Source organism: Camelus bactrianus, chromosome 5 (assembly GCF_048773025.1).
Source record: "Camelus bactrianus isolate YW-2024 breed Bactrian camel chromosome 5, ASM4877302v1, whole genome shotgun sequence".
Lineage (NCBI taxonomy): Eukaryota > Metazoa > Chordata > Mammalia > Artiodactyla > Camelidae > Camelus > Camelus bactrianus.
Window position 1 is genome coordinate 66,170,927 of NC_133543.1, and position 18,393 is coordinate 66,189,319.

The 18,393-nt window shown below is 36.0% G+C and overlaps 1 protein-coding gene across 3 annotated transcripts in view; it reads right to left on the minus strand.

Annotated features, from left to right (window-relative positions):
* COL5A2 (collagen type V alpha 2 chain) overlaps positions 1-18,393 on the minus strand; it is a 288,171-nt gene that overhangs the window by 13,457 nt on the left and 256,321 nt on the right. For 2 of the 3 annotated variants that reach the window (XM_045520436.2, XM_010960025.3), the window contains 21 exons: positions 17,757-17,855; positions 16,521-16,574; positions 15,702-15,800; positions 15,541-15,594; positions 15,392-15,445; positions 14,383-14,436; positions 13,598-13,651; positions 11,975-12,019; positions 11,549-11,647; positions 10,533-10,640; positions 10,203-10,256; positions 8,027-8,080; positions 7,773-7,826; positions 7,291-7,344; positions 6,750-6,857; positions 6,578-6,631; positions 5,986-6,039; positions 5,023-5,184; positions 4,245-4,352; positions 3,038-3,145; positions 1,542-1,595 (listed from right to left, as the gene is read on the minus strand). In XM_045520436.2, coding sequence (XP_045376392.2) covers positions 1,542-1,595; positions 3,038-3,145; positions 4,245-4,352; positions 5,023-5,184; positions 5,986-6,039; positions 6,578-6,631; positions 6,750-6,857; positions 7,291-7,344; positions 7,773-7,826; positions 8,027-8,080; positions 10,203-10,256; positions 10,533-10,640; positions 11,549-11,647; positions 11,975-12,019; positions 13,598-13,651; positions 14,383-14,436; positions 15,392-15,445; positions 15,541-15,594; positions 15,702-15,800; positions 16,521-16,574; positions 17,757-17,855 — 1,584 coding nt within the window. The remainder of the gene's footprint in view (positions 1-1,541; positions 1,596-3,037; positions 3,146-4,244; positions 4,353-5,022; positions 5,185-5,985; positions 6,040-6,577; positions 6,632-6,749; positions 6,858-7,290; positions 7,345-7,772; positions 7,827-8,026; positions 8,081-10,202; positions 10,257-10,532; positions 10,641-11,548; positions 11,648-11,974; positions 12,020-13,597; positions 13,652-14,382; positions 14,437-15,391; positions 15,446-15,540; positions 15,595-15,701; positions 15,801-16,520; positions 16,575-17,756; positions 17,856-18,393) is intronic. The other variant, XM_074364020.1, reaches the window with a different exon arrangement.

Consider the following 18,393-nt stretch of genomic DNA (forward strand, 5'->3'; position numbering starts at 1 on the left):
TTAGTGAAATAAAAGCAGATATCATACCATCTGCAATCTTACTATGGTGCAATGCTCCAAGGAGGAAACACCACTGGGCATCAAACTAAGTATATTCCCAGGATATACAGTTCACTTGAGAATAAAGCAAAGCGGTATCTGGAAAGAAAGTGGCTCCTTCTGATTTTATTCAGGAGACCCAATTAAGACAAGGTTCCAAATCTTATATGTCTCTTTAAGAAGTCAGAGATGAGATTACTATTATGTGAATGTATTAAGTATAATTATTTGACTTGAAAAATGGAGTCAGACCTTTTTTTCTGACAAAAATTAAACATTTTAAATATTATTTGACTGATTAGTTTGACCAGCAGGATAAACTTTCTCAATTAGGTTAGAGAATGGACACATAATACATTGAATAAGCTGAACTGGCAACTCTAAGATTTTGGGAAAAAAAAAAATAATACACTGAAAGCACATATGCATTTAGAATTTACCAGTAATTACATCCTTTGCAATTATTAAAACTTGTGATTAAAATAAAATGTGACGGCAACTTAAAATATGCTTAAGGGTTCATAGATTTTCAAAATTATATTGGGGGTATATCAGCAAAATCTTTGAAGACTACTGCCCTATACAATATATACTGACCAACAGAAAACCCAGATGCCAAAAGAATTTACGTTGCCTGGATTTACAGCAGATGGAGGTGGTGGGAGGGTGGGGGCGTTTACCCTAAGATTGCTCAGAACTCCTCCTTTCCCTCTCTTTGAGTGCTTACTAGATACTTTAAATACATTATATAAAACCCAAATGCCCAATGGAATTGGTATTAATCATATTTAAAATATTTAAAAACTGACATTCAGAAAATTTGTTCAAGATCATTTAGCTAGTTGCTGAAGGAATTAAGATTCTAACTCAGGTCTCTCTGGTTTCAAAGTTCATTCTGCTACATGCTGAGCTCTTGGAGGAGAAGACATCATAACAGACATTAGAGAGGGGCTTATTTTGTCTTCCATTTACTACTATGTAGTCTGAGACAACTATGTGACTGCCCAAAGAGACTAGAGCTTCAGACAAAGTTGGGAATGTTTTCAGTTTAGCACATGTTTATTTAAAAACACATCATGAAACATACAATATTTAGAAAGGCATGGTTCATTTCCTCATGGTGCATTCACTTTAGGAGGTGAGTAGAGAAATTAAGATGTTTCACAGCTCTTTTGTGCTTCCACACTTTCGTGAATGAGTTTGAAATTCAGACTGCTTCCTACGTATCCTCATCCAAAGCCTTCATGGTACACCAAATATGAATGCAATTTGTTTTTCTACTGTTAATTAAAAAAAATGCCTTCTCACTTTGCTGTGTATCCAAACCTCATTTCATTTGCAAGGTCTACACAAATTATAACATTACAAGAAATATTGCTACTATCAGAAAAATCAGGCTGCACTGGGGTTGGGAGAAGAAAAACAGTTTTTTAATCTTTAGTACTACAAAGATTTCAAATTTACATTACTCCAGATTTTTTAATCAAGAAAATTGCCCTTACACGTTCTCCAACCGCACCATCCCGTCCTGGAGTACCATCATTACCAGCTGGACCCTATAAAGAATCATATTTGAAAAGTGAATTAACTGAGTAATAAAAAAATCACATGCCAATTGCCAGAAAAAATACAGCATGTTTTCCACCTCTCTTCCATATTATAAATTAGCATTTATGGAAATTCCAGTAGAAGAAAGTCTTCTGCCATCTTTCTATTACTTTGATTTGCTTGTGAAGTTATTAACACATTCTTACACTTCCTGGTGCCAATTTTAAATACGGTTATATTTAAGACACTGTATTTTCCACTTAGAATATAGTGCTTATGAAGTACGATGTTCTTTTCCCTGCCGTACATATTTCATATCCAAGAGTTACGAATGCCCAGTTATTTACTATAGCAGCTCTACTTTAAAAATGTTCTGGAATTTGCCTCAAATTTGGGTTCTTCAGTGTTTGGTGTGGATTTGGAACTCCCAAATCTACGCTCAGGTTGGCTTAATCAACCTCTTCAATGGCAGGTCCAGAGGAGGTGCCACCAGATGGGGGTCCTCTGCCACCAGGGAAGCCCCCAGATATTCCTCCTGGTATGCCTGCTGCACTCAATCTAAATTCTTCATTTCTACTTTTTTTATTTTTAAAAAAGAAAGAAAAGTCAAATTCTTTTAAATAAATAGACAACAATTACATTCCTGGAATTTTATGTTTTGTTTGTATTACCAGTGAATGGTTTTCCTCACTTTTACTGACCCAAATAACATCCTTAAAGTTTTAAAATAAAATAGCTGTTTAGATATTAAATTACTTTTTAAAATATATAGTCTTCCTTTCCTATTTTATTTTGATGTATTTTTAAGAACTGTATTTTTACCATTTGATCAAAAATTGCTCTAAAAGTTATTGATTGTTTCTTTCAAGAAAATGTGACATTAACTGGTGATTTACTCCTTAAAGCACTGAACAGAGGAAATTCCAACCTGTAACTTTTCAAATTACCTTTCAAAAGCTGATTTCCTCTCAAAAGAGCCTAAGGGAATATGATATCCATAATGATACTTTATAGAGATATTTAAGTAAAATGATCTGTACTTAACTTTGCCTTTTTCACAAGCTATACCAATTATATTAATCATATCACCATCAAACTTGGCAATTTTGACAAATAAGCCATTACAGAATGAAATAATAACAAGAGAAAAGATGAATGGCTGTGTCCTTTGACCTTCAAAACAATTTGGCAACAACCTAAATCAACAACCTAAAATACTTGGCTCCAGACTAGATGAAGGTCAGTGCAAAGTCACCAATTTCATTACCTTTTCCTTATATCATCATCTAGTCAACTCTCTAGGGAAGAAAAATACATCAAAAAACATCACTAGGAAACTTCCTTCAGGTCAAACGTACAATTTCTAAATGTCTAAGCTGATTTCTAAATAAAAAATTGTCCCCATGACAGCTGGATAAGGAGGGAGAGCAATTTTCACTACAGTACTTACTTCAGGGCCAGGTTCCCCCACAGGGCCATTGGAGCCCGGGGGTCCCATGGGTCCAGGTGGGCCTTTATCTCCTGGTGCACCAGTTGGTCCTACTTTTCCTGGTGTGCCCTGAAATAAAAGTGTAAATATGTCAACCACTTCTGAAGAAGTTTAAGAATGCCAGTTCACATAAAGCCTACGTTTATTCAATTGGCACCTCAGTCCCTCTTCTATAGTAATAATTGTCCATTAACCCACAACACCCACATCACTGTAGGGCCCTCTTAGAGGCATGCTCACTTCTCATCACACTCATCCTGACCTTTCAAAGGGACTGAGAGGTATCCTTAGCACCAACTTGAGTGCATTTTGGGTTCTCATCCAACGTTCTCATCAATTCTGGATGCCCTTCTTGAATCTGCATCACTAGTAAGATATACTCATCCTTCTTCATTTCTGCTTTGTCTGCTCACTTGATTTCTATACCCTGGCAGTGTGGTCTCACTATTGGGAGATTTTACTTCCAGCTTCCCTGGCTGGTAACAGTAAGACATCCCTTAACTCCTGGGTTGCTAGTTTCAGATCTCTATTCACATGACCCCAGCTCCAAGGTCCCAGCAGTACAGCTCTCTGTCTACATTCCATATAAAAACGTCACATTTTTTTCCCCTCAAGCATGTAAACTTTCAGCTGTAAAATTCAGCCTCTTCAAAGCTAACAGTGAGTCAAACGTTTATTCATACTCCAGGGAACAGGAGATCACTTTCAGAATCCCTCTTTATAGTTCACCCCGCTTTCACCTCCAATATTACTTTAGCTTAACTATTTCTTCCCTTTGATGGTTTATGAAAACTCTCTGAACCGTGAAATACAGATGTTTCTGTTAGGCATGTTTATTTAAAAAGAGGCTACCCACTCATCAGGAGATGATCCCCCTCCTCTAGGTCCCTGGATATTTTTAATCTCTAAAGAAAGATTTAGAGTCACCCCAAATCCATATCCTTATTAGTCTACTTCTCTAGTCCCAGGGTTAAATAAATGTATTTTTCAAAGACATTCTAAGGTACTTCAGTAAAGAATTTGACATTTAAAGTCAAAAGGTTTTTAAGAAACTCAGAATTTGTGTCTAAAAAAGACTGTAGATCTATTAAGAAAAAAAGATAAATTCGTTCTTCACAAATTAGTACGCACACAACCAGATGAAATATTGACCAATGCCGTCACTTACTGCTGGCCCTGGAAGGCCGGGCATCCCTCGCTCTCCGCGCTGCCCTGGCATGCCGACAATTCCTCTTTGCCCGGTAGTTCCAGCTGGACCAGGGGGACCATCTGGACCCTAATTTTAAGGACAAATTATAGTGAGAAATTCTCCAGGGAAAACTATGTGCAAGTACTTCACAACAGATCATAGCTTTACAGATTTTTCAGTATGAGACAAAGTTTTCTGTTTCATAAAACCACACTATATACGAGTAGCCATAATGTGTAATTCACACTAAGCCTCTAACAATATTTAAAGGTGAGAATGGTTCATTAGTTGGAAAGGAACTTGAACATTAATGTGAATATTGGTAGAATAAAAGGTAACTATTCAGGCAAATATTTTTCCTCTTTTTAATATGACAAATTTTTTAAATAAAGAAACAAAATAGGGCTTTATCTAAACACCTTAATGTTGAAAAATCTGGATATTAAATAAAATAGTCTGCTTTAAAAATTTTTTCTTCATTCAGTACAGATACAATACATTTTGTAAACAAAAAATGTTTTCTTATTTAGTTTTTGAGCACCATATCCATTACTGTTACATTTTTGTATCTGTACATATACTTTTTTCCTAGAACTGAGAACTGTAAATTAAAAACCTACAGAGCAGAATGCGTTAGAAAGATTACAAAAGTGCCCAGATAATGTATAAACAGCTTTTTCGTGGCTGTCATTATCATGGGTTTCTATTAGTAAATCTCTCAGTTAGAGGTGGTCTAGAACAAAGATGCCAAACTTACAGGTTGCCCATCTTCTCCTGGGTCCCCTTTGTCTCCTGGGCCACCAGGGGGGCCAGCTGGTCCTCGATCTCCCACTCGTCCATGAGAGCCAGGGTCCCCACGAAGACCTGGTGGTCCCTCCTTCCCAGGTTCCCCTAAGGGCCCCGCAGGTCCTGGAGCTCCCTAGTATAACATAGAAAGAGACCGAGGAGGGCAAAGTGGAAGACACGTTAGAGGACCTAAAGTGATGGTCTCTGCCTCAGAGGTAGATTCCCAAGCCTCACAGGGTCATTTTTCCTGTGAGAGAATTGGTCACACAGTGGATTTAAACAAAATGAAAAAACAGAGCTACAGAGTCACTCCTCAGAGAAAAATCTAAATTACATACAGACAATTACCTTTGAGTCATTATTAAAAGTGTGCTTACAATATTATAAATCAACTATACTTCAATTTAAAAAATGAAAAATAAAAGTAAAGTGATGTGGAATTACAAAAAAAAAGTGTGTTGAAACTAACTTGAATTTTCAAACTTCATAAGGCTCTGCCCCAACAATGAATATATAATATTTTATTCTGTCTGATCTGATTTTCTAATGAAATAATACTATTTATGAAACACAATTTCAGATTCTGCCCAACTGAAGGAAATGATTATTAGCACACAGTACTGTTAGTATTTAGTACCCAAATGAAGTAATAATGAAACATTGTGGCTAAAAAGGACTTGGAAGTAAGTTCCTCTGAGACACTGGATGATTAAAGATGGATTTGCTTTGACAACATTCCAGTGTGAACTATTGGGACAAGAGTTGCCAACATGGACTAATAAATCATTAAGGGATTAAACAAAAGAACAAACAATAGCTCAAATATACATGTGTATCACACTATAATAAGTACATATACGTGTGTTTGTGTGTATTTTCATCTGTGTGTGTAATTACTCCACTGTCAATGATTTGAATTACTGATTTGACTTACAGCAGGACCTGGAGGTCCAACTCTGCCGGCAGAACCAGGAAATCCTGTAGCACCCTAGAAATATAATATCATATAAGCAATTTTAAAATAACAATTAATTACATATATTTTCTGGGATCTATGTTTTTACAGAAATATTTAGGTCTTTTTATTCACTTCCTTGTTATGACCAATACACTTTTTCTTGTATCCTGTTTTTGAGAATAGATCTGGATTCATTGGTAGGAAGGAGGCTATTTTTCTTTTTCCATTTTCCATTTATCTTGCACATGTACAAGTATGTCCAAGGCTAGGGCTAAAATCACATTAATATTTTATATAGCAGAATTATATAAAGTGCTTTCACATTATTCATTCCTTCTTCCATAGGTAATATATTATTTATGTTACATATGAGGCAGCTGGTTCTCCAAGATCATAAAACTAATTTTAACTCAGATCTCCATCGAAATTAAGTTCTCTTTCCACTACAGAATAGTTTATATAACTAAAATTTTGCTGTTAAAGCTTCAAATTAACTTTAAAATGGCCATGAAGCACTAGCTATCTGTAATTAGTTGTGTGTAATCCCCAGAGCTTCAAACCAACTTACAGGTGGACCCTGAGTTCCTCGACCACCTTTTAGTCCAGGAACACCATTAGGACCCTAAATAGAAAGAAACAAACAAAAAAAATCACTGTAGTAAAGAAAAATGTTCTAAACACAAGGTCTAAACGCTGGGCACTGGACTCAAGTTGTGTTTTGTTTTGTTTTTTTAACTTACGTGAGGGCCTGGGGATCCTGCTAGACCTTGTGGTCCAGGAGAGCCAGCATCTCCCTTCTGTCCCGGCTCTCCAGGTTCACCTTTCACTCCAGGCTGCCCATCAGGACCCTACATCAATTGAATAAATAGTCAATTGATTATAACACTAATAGACAAATTATTTCATTCTCATAGTAATTATTGCTAACATATAATCTATTCATATATTGTAACATGGTACTTTGTAATCAGTATTAAAGACTAAAAGAAAAAAAAACCCTGATGAGCTCTTTGGAGACGGTCTGAAAAAATGTTATCCCATCACATTTTTATTATACTTATTATAACAAATAAGTATATAATTCAAAATTGTACAAACTCATCCCTTTTAGGGCCAGTTCATGAAAAAAATGTACTGAAAATGAAAATATTGCCTAGAAAATGATAAGCTTTCCAGAATCCTGGATACACTTTCAAAACACAGGACAATGATAATTAATTAAATTCATTGCTGTAACAAAAGGAATATTCATGGTAAATTAGGGCTATTTGAAAATCATACCTGGGGTCCAGCAAAGCCAACAGCCCCAGTTGGGCCGTTTTCACCACGAGAACCCTAGAAGAAGACAAAAGATTACTGTAGCTTTCTCACATTATTCTAAAAAGAAACAGTATTTTAAACTACAATTATGCAATTTGTAATATCTGGAAATGTACATATGGAGAAATTGGAGGTAGTGTTTGAGGAAGACTCTTAAGAGTGATATAGAGACAAGGGTCATAAGAAAAAAAATTTCCAAGGCCTTAGGTCTCAAAGAAGCTTCTAATTATTTAGTGAATGAGCTGCTTACCCAGACTTAATAGATGTATAGAAATAATGCACTGATTTTTTTTCAACTTTAATGAGAAAAGCAAAAGGTAAACAACAGGATGTTATAAGTAGCCTAATCCAATGGGCACAGTTTTATATAAATATCAAGACAAAATGATGAAGCATTTTACTCTCAATCTCATAGTAAAGAACATGAAAATACTGTGACTTACAGGATTGCCACGGGAGCCAGGAGGGCCAACTAATCCTCGAGGGCCAGGTTCACCCTGGAAAGCAGATTTTAGATGGTTATTGTCTAAAGCAAAACATAATACAACTGTAGGACATCGGGCACTATGTGTGGGGCAGACGGGGGAGAACTCTTGAGATGATCTAGCCCGACTATCATATTTTATGAAAGAGAAAACATAATGAAAAAGAGCCAGCTCTGATTTTGAGTCCACAAAATAACAACTTGTGACATTACCTTTTCTCCAGTGGGACCTGCAGGACCCGGAGGACCCAAGGGACCTGGGAGGCCCTGTCAATTAACAGAACACAGGCATATTGAGGAAGCGAATGCACAGAAATCTCCATGTTTAAGTTAACTAACTAAGAAGGGGCTATTTTGTTACGGCTTGGCTGCTTTTGTAAAACACTACTTATAAATGTTACAATCTGTACATTCTCAGTATTTTTCTATTTAGTCTAAAACAATTTCCACTGGATTTTCCACAAAGTGTTTTAATCTCTTTCACCCAATGCAACTCATCCATATGTAACTGTGTCTTCAAACATAAGTACTACACTAGGGCTATCCTCCAATGTTTCTGTTTCTTAGCCTGTTTAATTTGCTAATATCTATTTGAAATGTGACTATCAACTGAAAGGAGGCTTTTCTTCTTTTGTATAGAATACTATATTCTTATACCAGTGAAATATCACTCTATTTTTAAAAGTGAAATTGTGCTATGAAATGTGTGTGGAATGCGGTTTTCTGCATTTCTCCTGAGATGAAAAGGAGTGGCTCTACCCAGCTACACTGAAGTTGCCAGCGATCTTCAGCTCAGAGTGTAGGGGCTACCACGTGGCCTTTTCTTGACACGTGGTCACAATCTTTAAAGTGCTGCACTATACTGGAGTCCCTTCTAAAACAAGTCTGCTCTCTGAAATCTGTGTATTCCCTCTTCATAAGCAGCCCAGATACTCGTTTGTCTTTTATATATTACTGAAGAAACTTGAGGAACAAAATGACTTTTTACTTTTATATTTTTGACAAGGACATGAGAAAACTGTGATCTTCTACTCTCTGGATCGATAATGAAACAATATTCTGCCAATCATTTACCTAAGATCCTTCCTTAAAGAATTTGATTAAATCCAAAGATGAGTTCATTAAATTCAGACTTTTTTCATACAGAGAAAACATTATTTTTCCCTTTACTGTGGGATTTCAGCAAATGCTCTGCTCTGCTTCTTCCCTAAAACAACATACTGCCCTCACAAAAAATAAAGCAGTCATTACTTAAGTCTTGATCCTATTACACTGCATCTTCAAAGTAGTTCAAAGGAATGAAAGATGTATTTCAAATTTCCCTGTAAAATAAACTGCCACTGCACCACTCCTTCAAACGGTACTTCACTACTTACGATGCACTCTAGGCCAACTATGATGTAAAATGCAAACAACAAGCCAGGTTTACTTACTGTTTTTGAAATATTAAATCAAATATTAGATTTAATTAAAAGGCAAGAGACATTTAATGTTCAAAATGTGCTAAACTGTTTCACCTTTAATTAGCTTTTAGAAAAAGAAAAAAGGGATACTTAACACTAAGACTAAAACTTTTCTATAATTCACTTTCTTTTTTTAATCAAAAGTTAATACAATCAATGTATTAACAGTGACTCAATGGGCAGAATTAAAATATTAACAGAGCTCAGTGTTATCTCTTTTTGAATAGTATGACTACTATTGTCAGGGCGTAGCATGACAGCTAAGAGCAAACCATGTCATCCTGAAACAGACACTGTTTATCAAATATTAGGAACTATTTCCAGGAAATGCTGAATGTGTGAGCAACCGTAACCACCTGCTCTTACCTGAGGTAATCATTTATATATGAAAATATGCTATCAGTCTGATTGTCTGATTATCCTTAGAATTGCAAATACATTCTATTTTTGAGGACATAAAGCTTGTTAAACATCAGTTTCTGACATGACATTAAACAATGCTTCGGGGTCTACCATCCTGCCTTGCATGTCACTTACTCAGCCTCTTCATGGATGAAAGCATCAGTGATGACTCATCATGCAGTAATTTTCTCATCCCTAACATCGGGGTATTGAGAAACGTTTATCAGACCTTTGGCTGTTCTGTAAAACTCTACTTGCCTGCACTGGAATGAGGTCTAAGATGACTCATTAGATCAGCATTTTAATACAAATAAACATGGCATATAAAATGAAAAGATGATAAAGAGGGCCCCACCACTTAAAGCACCAACCTCATGGGCACAATAAAAATGTGTCTTATTTCATTCTCAATAATGAGACCACCATGGAAACAGGAACCTTATTTTGGAAAGTTCAGGCAAATTCATATGATAATGATGATACGGAGTCCAAGGCGAGCTGCTGAAAGGAATGATTTCACTTACTCTGGCTCCATCATTTCCAGCTGTGCCCTCCGCGCCTTTCTCTCCTATGCCACCCTGGGAAAACACACAAAACACCACTTATTCATTTAATCGTCTTTTTCCTACACTGGCGTGGAAGCTTCAGGAGAGCAGGGTCTTATCTTTTATGTTCATAGATGTATCCCCTTGAGCCTAGAACAATGCCTGGGGCTGTATATTTTATCAATACTTATTTATTGAAAGAATGAATGGATGAATGACTTGTGACTCAGGATGGTAGCAGTAAAAGTCTGCCCAAGAAATCACTAGCAGTAGAAAGTCTAAATGGATGAACTAAAGAACCAAACTTACTCTGTCACCCTTGGGGCCGGGAGTTCCTGCAATGCCTCTTTCTCCCGGCATACCTTGAAGACCCGGTGGGCCTGTATCTCCGGGGGTCCCAGTTGGTCCTGGGCTGCCCTGCAATGAACCAACAGTAAGTGAGCTCACCTATATAATAAGGTTGAACCACATGGAATTCCTGTTTCGGCAGGTCAAAAATCACAGAATCTCAGCAATTTCACATGGTTCAACCTAGTGCTTGTATTTTTCATTTGGGAAAATTGTCTCCAAGTTCATTTTTTAAAAAAAATCAGATCTTGCTGCTTTGATTATTGGTTTATGTTTTCAGCTTTTCTCTTTGGGGAAATTGGGTACCAATTCAAATAAAAATGATAGAATTGCCTTTTTCTTTTCTTTTTCCAGCAACATCATAAGAATTCTAATAAAAAAAAAAAAGGAGACATTCCATTCTTTCTCTAAAGAATTCATGATACTAAGCTGGTTTTCAGGCTCATTCAACAATTAAATTGAAGCAGATCTTCTCCATTCACTCTGGCCCTTGAGGATGATAAGGGATCTAATGCAGGAAATGATTTTTGCCTTATAATATATTGCACTTTTAGATTTTAAAAATGCATACTTTTATATATTTAGTAAGCAGAACTGTGGAAACTTAAGGAAAATGGAGCATATGATTAGGAATACCTCCTAATAAATTATTCAATTTCTTTTTCTTGCCTTTGCTTATTAACACAACTCATTAATAAAATTTGTATAAATAAATATTAGAAATACGTTTGTATATAAGAATGTATCACTACTTTGTGTACTAGATCATAAATCCCATCACAGAAAGGACTCCTTTTTAACTGACTTTTCAGTGCCAAAGAAAAGCCAAGTAGTTGCTTATTAAATATTTTTTAAAGAAGAAATTATATAATCAAATATTTTGCAAAAACAAGAGAAATACACTCTAGTACCATCATGTGTTTATTGGGCAGTCATCATAGGATATTTTAAAATCCCACGCCCACTACCATACTTACTTTTGGACCATCAGGACCGTGTCCTCCAGCCATTCCTTTCTCACCGGGAAGTCCAGTGATTCCTGGTTCGCCTCTTTCCCCCGGATTTCCTCGTTCTCCCTAGCACAATATATGAATGTCAAACAGTCTCACTGCTTGATCTGAAAATGGGTTAAAAATGTTTCTGGAAATCTGAAAAATGGCTTCTACTGGGGAATAATTTAATAATGAGCAATTATTAAGACTCAATTTTCTAATTTAGTGATAAGAAATAAACTTGAAGTAAGGATATGCCAGTTTCACAGCACAAAACATTTCTCATAAGATTGATTTTCCTCAAGGAGAAGAATTTTAATGCTTAAAATAAAGCCCAGTTTAAGACAAAAGATGCTTTTTGAAACTGAAGCCAATGGAAACAAAGTTAATCATGAAGAAGAAAATACTTACTCTAGGTCCTAAAGGACCAACTGCTCCCGGATCTCCAGGAACGCCCTAGAAAATACATTTTTTTAAGTGAAAAACTTTCAGCTAAATTTTAGGTATTTATTAGAAATACTTCCAGATCACATACCTAATTTCTTTTAACATACTATTAGAAGACTAAGCCTATAATACTGAAGAAAAAAAGTATATACACCTTTATAAATGAGGAGATATCACATACATTGCATAGAAATACTTTTCCAAAAAATCTTTTTATTGTACTGAAAGATTGATTTTTGGCAATGAATGCATGCAAAATATTATCTCACAAAGATAGCGCATTAGTCTTTTTAGTGACAATAAAACATAAGAAAAAAAGGCCTTTATTTCATAGTGGAACGTGAAAAACTTTTAAAAGAGAGAAGTAAAATGAAAAGCAATGAAGTACTGATCTTTTAAACAGAACCAATTCAATTTACTTTAGTAAATATTTGTTGAATGTATAATATGAACAAAATTCTACTAGGAATTGTGGGTTCAAACAGTGCAGTCATGACTTCGTTAAAAGTTTGTTCTTAATTAAGGGAAACTTGATTAATTAAAACTTCTGTTTGATAAAGATAATAACTGTATGAAGCAGGCCTCCAGTCTTCTCCCTTGAAATGTACTGTCTTCATTGCAGCGTGATCGTCCTAAAACCCAAATCTAATAGTATTACTTTCTACTTAAAATCCCTCATTAGCTTCCCATTACTCTTATAACAAAGAACAAATTAGACTCAAATTACGACTTTCCAGAACCAGGCCCCTGCTGCCCTCCAGCTCATCTTCACCCTCCTCAAGTTGTGCCCCTCATTCCTGACTTGCAGATCTTTTTAGTGCTTGAATTTGATCAGCAAGCCTTTGCACTTCATGTTGCCCTTTCTTGGAGCATTTCTTCACCTTCCCTCCTCCTCGTTTACTATCATTCATCCTTCAGATCTCACAAAAGACACTACTTTGTGCAGGAAACTTTTCCTGAACTCCAGAGTCTGAATTAGGCACATCTTCCAGGTCTCCACACACACAGCACCTCCCTAGCACAGCATTTGGTACATGCTACTCTTGTAACTGCCTTTCTACTCTCTGTCTCCTATTCGAATATAATACAAGGGAAAGGCCATGTCCACCTTGTTTAATTGTTTAAGGCCAAGGCTTAGCAAAGTTTAGCATAGAGTGCTCAGCAAATATCTGTTGAATAGTTAAATGAATGAATAAAACACTCAAAGAAAAATAAATAAACCTATGGGCTGGTAAAATGATAGAAATAAAATGGTAAGTTTCTGTTCATAACCATTTATGAAGCTTTGAGTAAAATTCTATAGTTATAGTAAGATATATTTAGTGATTAAGAACAAGTCTTATAAGCATATGATCTGGGTTCAAATCATATCAGCATTATGACTTTGGAAAAATTACTTAACATCTGTGTGCCTCATTTTCCTCATCTGTAAAATGGGCATAATAATAGTACACAGTACATAGAGTTGTTTTAGGATTAAGAGATATAATAAACGTAGAGCAAAGCAGAACAGAACCTCACACATAACAAGTGATATTATAAGCCGGCCATTTTTAGTACCACTATTCTTATTATTTAAAAATTTACCTGGTCACCTGGCTTTCCACCTTCCCCAGGAGGCCCTGGAGGACCAGGAAGCCCCTAAAACAAGAGTAAGAAAATAAAATTGTGACTCTGTGAAAAATTAATAGGCCACCAGTGTTAACAGTTCACCTTTTACAATTCATGTAGTTCCTGACTGTACTTTCAAGCAAAAGATATTGTTTCAATCCAAGTTAAGCAAAACAAAATGAGGAACCTACATCTTTTAACATAACACAGCAGCTAGTCGTTCTTAGGTTTAGATTTTCATTTGCAAAGCAATTTGTAAAAAAGAGATAAGAATACAACAGTAGGTTCTTCATATTTGTAGAGTTTTTAATGGCTCTGAGAACAATATTTTAGGCTGCTAGAATAAATGCTGAAAGTCAGTCCTGAAAGGTTTTTTTTCCCTAAATCATGATTATTCATGCTATTAAATAATCTACCTCTACCATTCCAATATATTTACATAAATCATGAAAGTCTACTCAACAAACAATTTTAGACATTGTGTTGATAAAATTAACCTTAATATAGCTAAATAAACCCTACTGAGATGTCAAGAATATTTTATGATTTTTAACTTGTTAATAGGTTTGGGTTTTGATCAGTTTTTCAGAGGAAGTCTGTTCCTTCTCTTTGAACAAAAATGTCTGATTTTGTCCAAATATAAATCCTACTTACTAAAAGAGGAATGACTTCTTTGAAAATTGTAGGATTTCACATCATTCAGCCATGTCCTATTATAACAAGCATTTTGGTTAGGGGAAGAAGGCTGAGTCAGTGCATACCTGAAAGCCAGTGGGTCCTGGGGGGCCCTGTTCTCCTCTCTCCCCAGCAAGACCCTAAGTCATGAAGGAAAGAAAAGCATGAACAGCAAGAGCCAGATACTTATGCCTGCTTCCTGTATTTATATTTCTCTGTATTCCTTCCAATCACAAGTTTTTCACTTTAGCCAGATAAAAAACTAGTACTAAAAGTCACCAAATGGTATCATTTGAAGCCCCTGTTGGTGAAAAATTATCTTCTAATGCCAGCCAAGAGACTGATGACATGTGTCTATTTTTTATCAAAACATAAAGTGTCTGGAGCCAACTGTAAAATTTGGAGGGAAATTGGATAAATTGGACATGGAAAAGTTCACTAGTTTCATATGTAAAACCTAATCGAAAAGGTTAATAGTTCCATTGCAGTTTATTTCTTAGTGTCATAAAAATTATTAATCAAACCTTCAAAACTAGAATAACTAAAGAAAGCAAAGCTAGCATTTTAGAATGACATTTAAATTGCTTCATTCCAAAACAAGTAAATATGCCAAAATATTTCTGATCAACACAATTTTAAAATCCTAGGATGAAAATAATACCTCAAAGGATAAGTATTATTCCTTTTCAGTCCCTCCAAAAAAGAAAAAAAAGAAGCTTAAATAAATTTCTGTAAGACAAGTTATTAGAAAGGGTAGGTATAATTCAGTATTTACATATTTTAAATAAAATACAGTATAAACTATATGTCAGATACTATTTTCTTCAGCTGATATATTTCCAACTGTGACACACAGAGATGATGAGGTAGCTTTTGCCATCAGCATTTCATAGAAGTTTAAAATGAAAAGATCAATCATTCTATTTAAAAAGGCAGAAGATGCCAGCACAGGAATCAGAAGAAATGATATAACTGAAATTCTTCCATCTTGTACTTTCATATCCACTTCCCCCTGAAACTTACTCATAAGTAAAGTCTTGGACAAACATCACTGAAAAACGCTATGTCAATATATTCTCGCTAAAAATTACATACCGGGGGGCCTACAGGACCAGAAGGACCAACTTCACCATCTTTTCCAGGAGCTCCCTAGCATCACAGAGAGATCATTTATGAGGTGAGACCATGAGAATTTGGATAATTTCATACTTTTTTTTTTTCTTTAGCAGAAAATGAATAATTACCCTCTGCCCAGGAACACCAGCATTTCCTGCTTCTCCCGGTTTCCCAGGGTCACCCTAAAGGAATCAATACCAACTAGTTAAAATTTCAAACAATTTGCTATAAATCCGCCTATTCCAAGTGAGGATTATGATGAGATGCAAACATTATACGCTATACTCACGCTGCTACCTTTGGGGCCTGGAAGCCCCATACTGCCAGGCTGCCCTCGGATTCCGATGGAGCCTGGGGGACCTGGCCTGCCGTCCTCCCCCGGAGCACCCTACAAAATTGACAGAAGCCATGTAAATTTTATGTAAGTTCTCTCCAAATATCACATCACCCATATTGTCACTTGTCTTTGCTTACTATAAAAGTTATCTAAGTTCAAAATTTTGCTACATTTTTATTTTAGTGAATCAGAACAGTTGAGTATTTTAAAACAAACAGCTGAGGCATTTGAGTATTTAGAACAGAAATTTTATTCTCATTCTACGCACAAGCCTCATCTTTCTGTCTCCTTATACTCTCATATTAATAGTGGAAAGCTTTCTTCTTTTGTTTGTGGTAGTGAAAACATAGGACTTCTATTTCACATTTACAGCATAAGAGAAGGACCCAAAATATATAAGCTGTCAAAATTGATACCTATTTATCTCTTTAATGTGTAAAATTAGAAGGACATCAAGAAATGAGAATGTTGCTAATAGATAAATTCCCCCAATATTAATAAACACATTTCAACTTTTTCACTGATGTCAGAGAAGCAATACAATCTCAAACATTCATTTTAATAAAAATGTGATCAATTTTTGGTCAATTTGAAAATACTCATCTGATCCCTAGTATTTGCTTCCAGAAGGGGAGGGTGCATTTTAAACATGTAAACACGATCAGCATCCCCATGATCAAAACCATTAACCTTCAATACGTATTGGACCATTTAAGTTGTATGTCTATTGAGAAACATTTATGATGGTGGTCTTTTGTTCAGATAACTTACCAAAGGTCCAAGTTTTCCTTCAGGACCTTGAACACCAGGATTTCCTGTCAGACCCTAAAAATTAAAAGCAATTGTCAATTTGGTGCTGACCTGCAATTGAAGGAAAGATTCTAAAGAGTAAAAATAGCATTGCATTAAAAAGATCCAGTTCCACTTTGCAATGCCCATTTTCAGGCTCCTCTAGACAAACTCACAGGATCATCATGGGCCTCACCCAACCTGGCTTCAGAAGAATACAGGGCAAACAATACAGCACACCAATGGGGCATCACAGGTGGGACTCTTCACTGGGAGGAGTCCTCACAGCACAGCCTCCGGAGGCAGCCTCTAAGCCTCCCACAACGGGAGGCCAGATGTGAGGAATGAGTGCACACGGTGGGTACTGGAGCCACCCTGGTTTGAAATCTTAAGTAACAAGTATTTGTAACAGCACCTCGGACATAATACACCTGTCCTAGCAAGGTGAATGCCCAGTACAAGTCCCTGCAAACTCAGGAATTGCAAAGCTATGCCTCCTACCAGGTTTTTATAATTCATTCACAGTCTTCCAAGTCCAAATGTAGTCTACAATCAGGGGTCATTTTTACTAAAAGCAATGTTGATGGCTCATTCAGCTGGCACTCCACCTTCATCAGGTGTCTAGGGAAGAGTATAGAAGCGAAGATGAACCTAATGCCTGTTTCTCACATAGGAGGAGAAAGGGCTATTGGAAACTTTTACTCATACATCTAACACTGGGTTCAAGCTAAAGAACTTATGTTGAACTAAATGTATCTTTCCATGCAACTTTTTGTGTAATCCTTTTCTCTCTAAGGAGCATTGTGGACAACTGAATATAAGGGTAATTCTATGGTTCAAACGAATTTTCAAGTGACAGTTTGTTAAAATGAAATTTATCAGGAATTCTCTTTGTCAAAAGTCAAAGAAGTTGTTTACCAGCAAGTCAAGAAAAATTATAAAAATTGACAAAAAGGATTTTTTTTCATGTCAAGTGGTAAAAATATTAATACACATGCCTTTGAAAAAGGGAAACTAGGAGTTACTGTGTTTTCTATAATGATAAAAATAACAAAACAGTATTTAAAAAGTAATGAATCAGTTCAAACCCATAAAAACAAAGAAATGTTCCAGGTTGTAAAAGCAAGTTATTAAAAACAACAACAAGAACAAGACACCTTCAATGAATGCTCAGGAGCATTTGTCCTGGGTTGTAGCAAAAAACTGCTGTGTTCTTACCCGAGCACCTGGAAGCCCAGGTTCACCTGGACGTCCCGGATCCCCCTGACCTCCTTTAGGTCCTGAAGAACCTACAGGACCCCTCTCTCCTTGAGCCCCCTGTTCCAAAGCAAAGCAGGACATGTCAGAAAAAAGGAGTACATGGAAATAAAAGCAAGCATATCTAAAAATTCCTGTTTTACAAATCAAACCACTAGCATAACATAAAATAGTTTGTCAAAGTAGTTACAAAACCTTCTTTGGAAACAATGTCACATCACATTTTGTTCTAATTTAGAGCCCTTGTCACATAGTGGTTTTTCATCATTAACTAATGAAAGCTGTGCTTAGAATCTCACTTTAATAATTTAGATTTGGGAAAAAACCTGAATTTTGAAAGAGTCTAAATTTCTAGATAAAGGAAAAAATATATATCAGCTAAAGGAAAGATCTATGCCTGTTCTTCTCAGGAACGTGTCTGGAAAGTTTGAAAACAAACTTCTGCACACCTACAACCATCATCCTTCTCCCCTAGACCTCTAAAATGAAGGAACTGTGCAAGAGGGATTTGGCATCAGGGGTGACATCTGTGTCCAACTCTTTTCTAGATCTGGACCCACGTGAGCCAAAGCTAGATCACCATGCTGGGCAATGACAG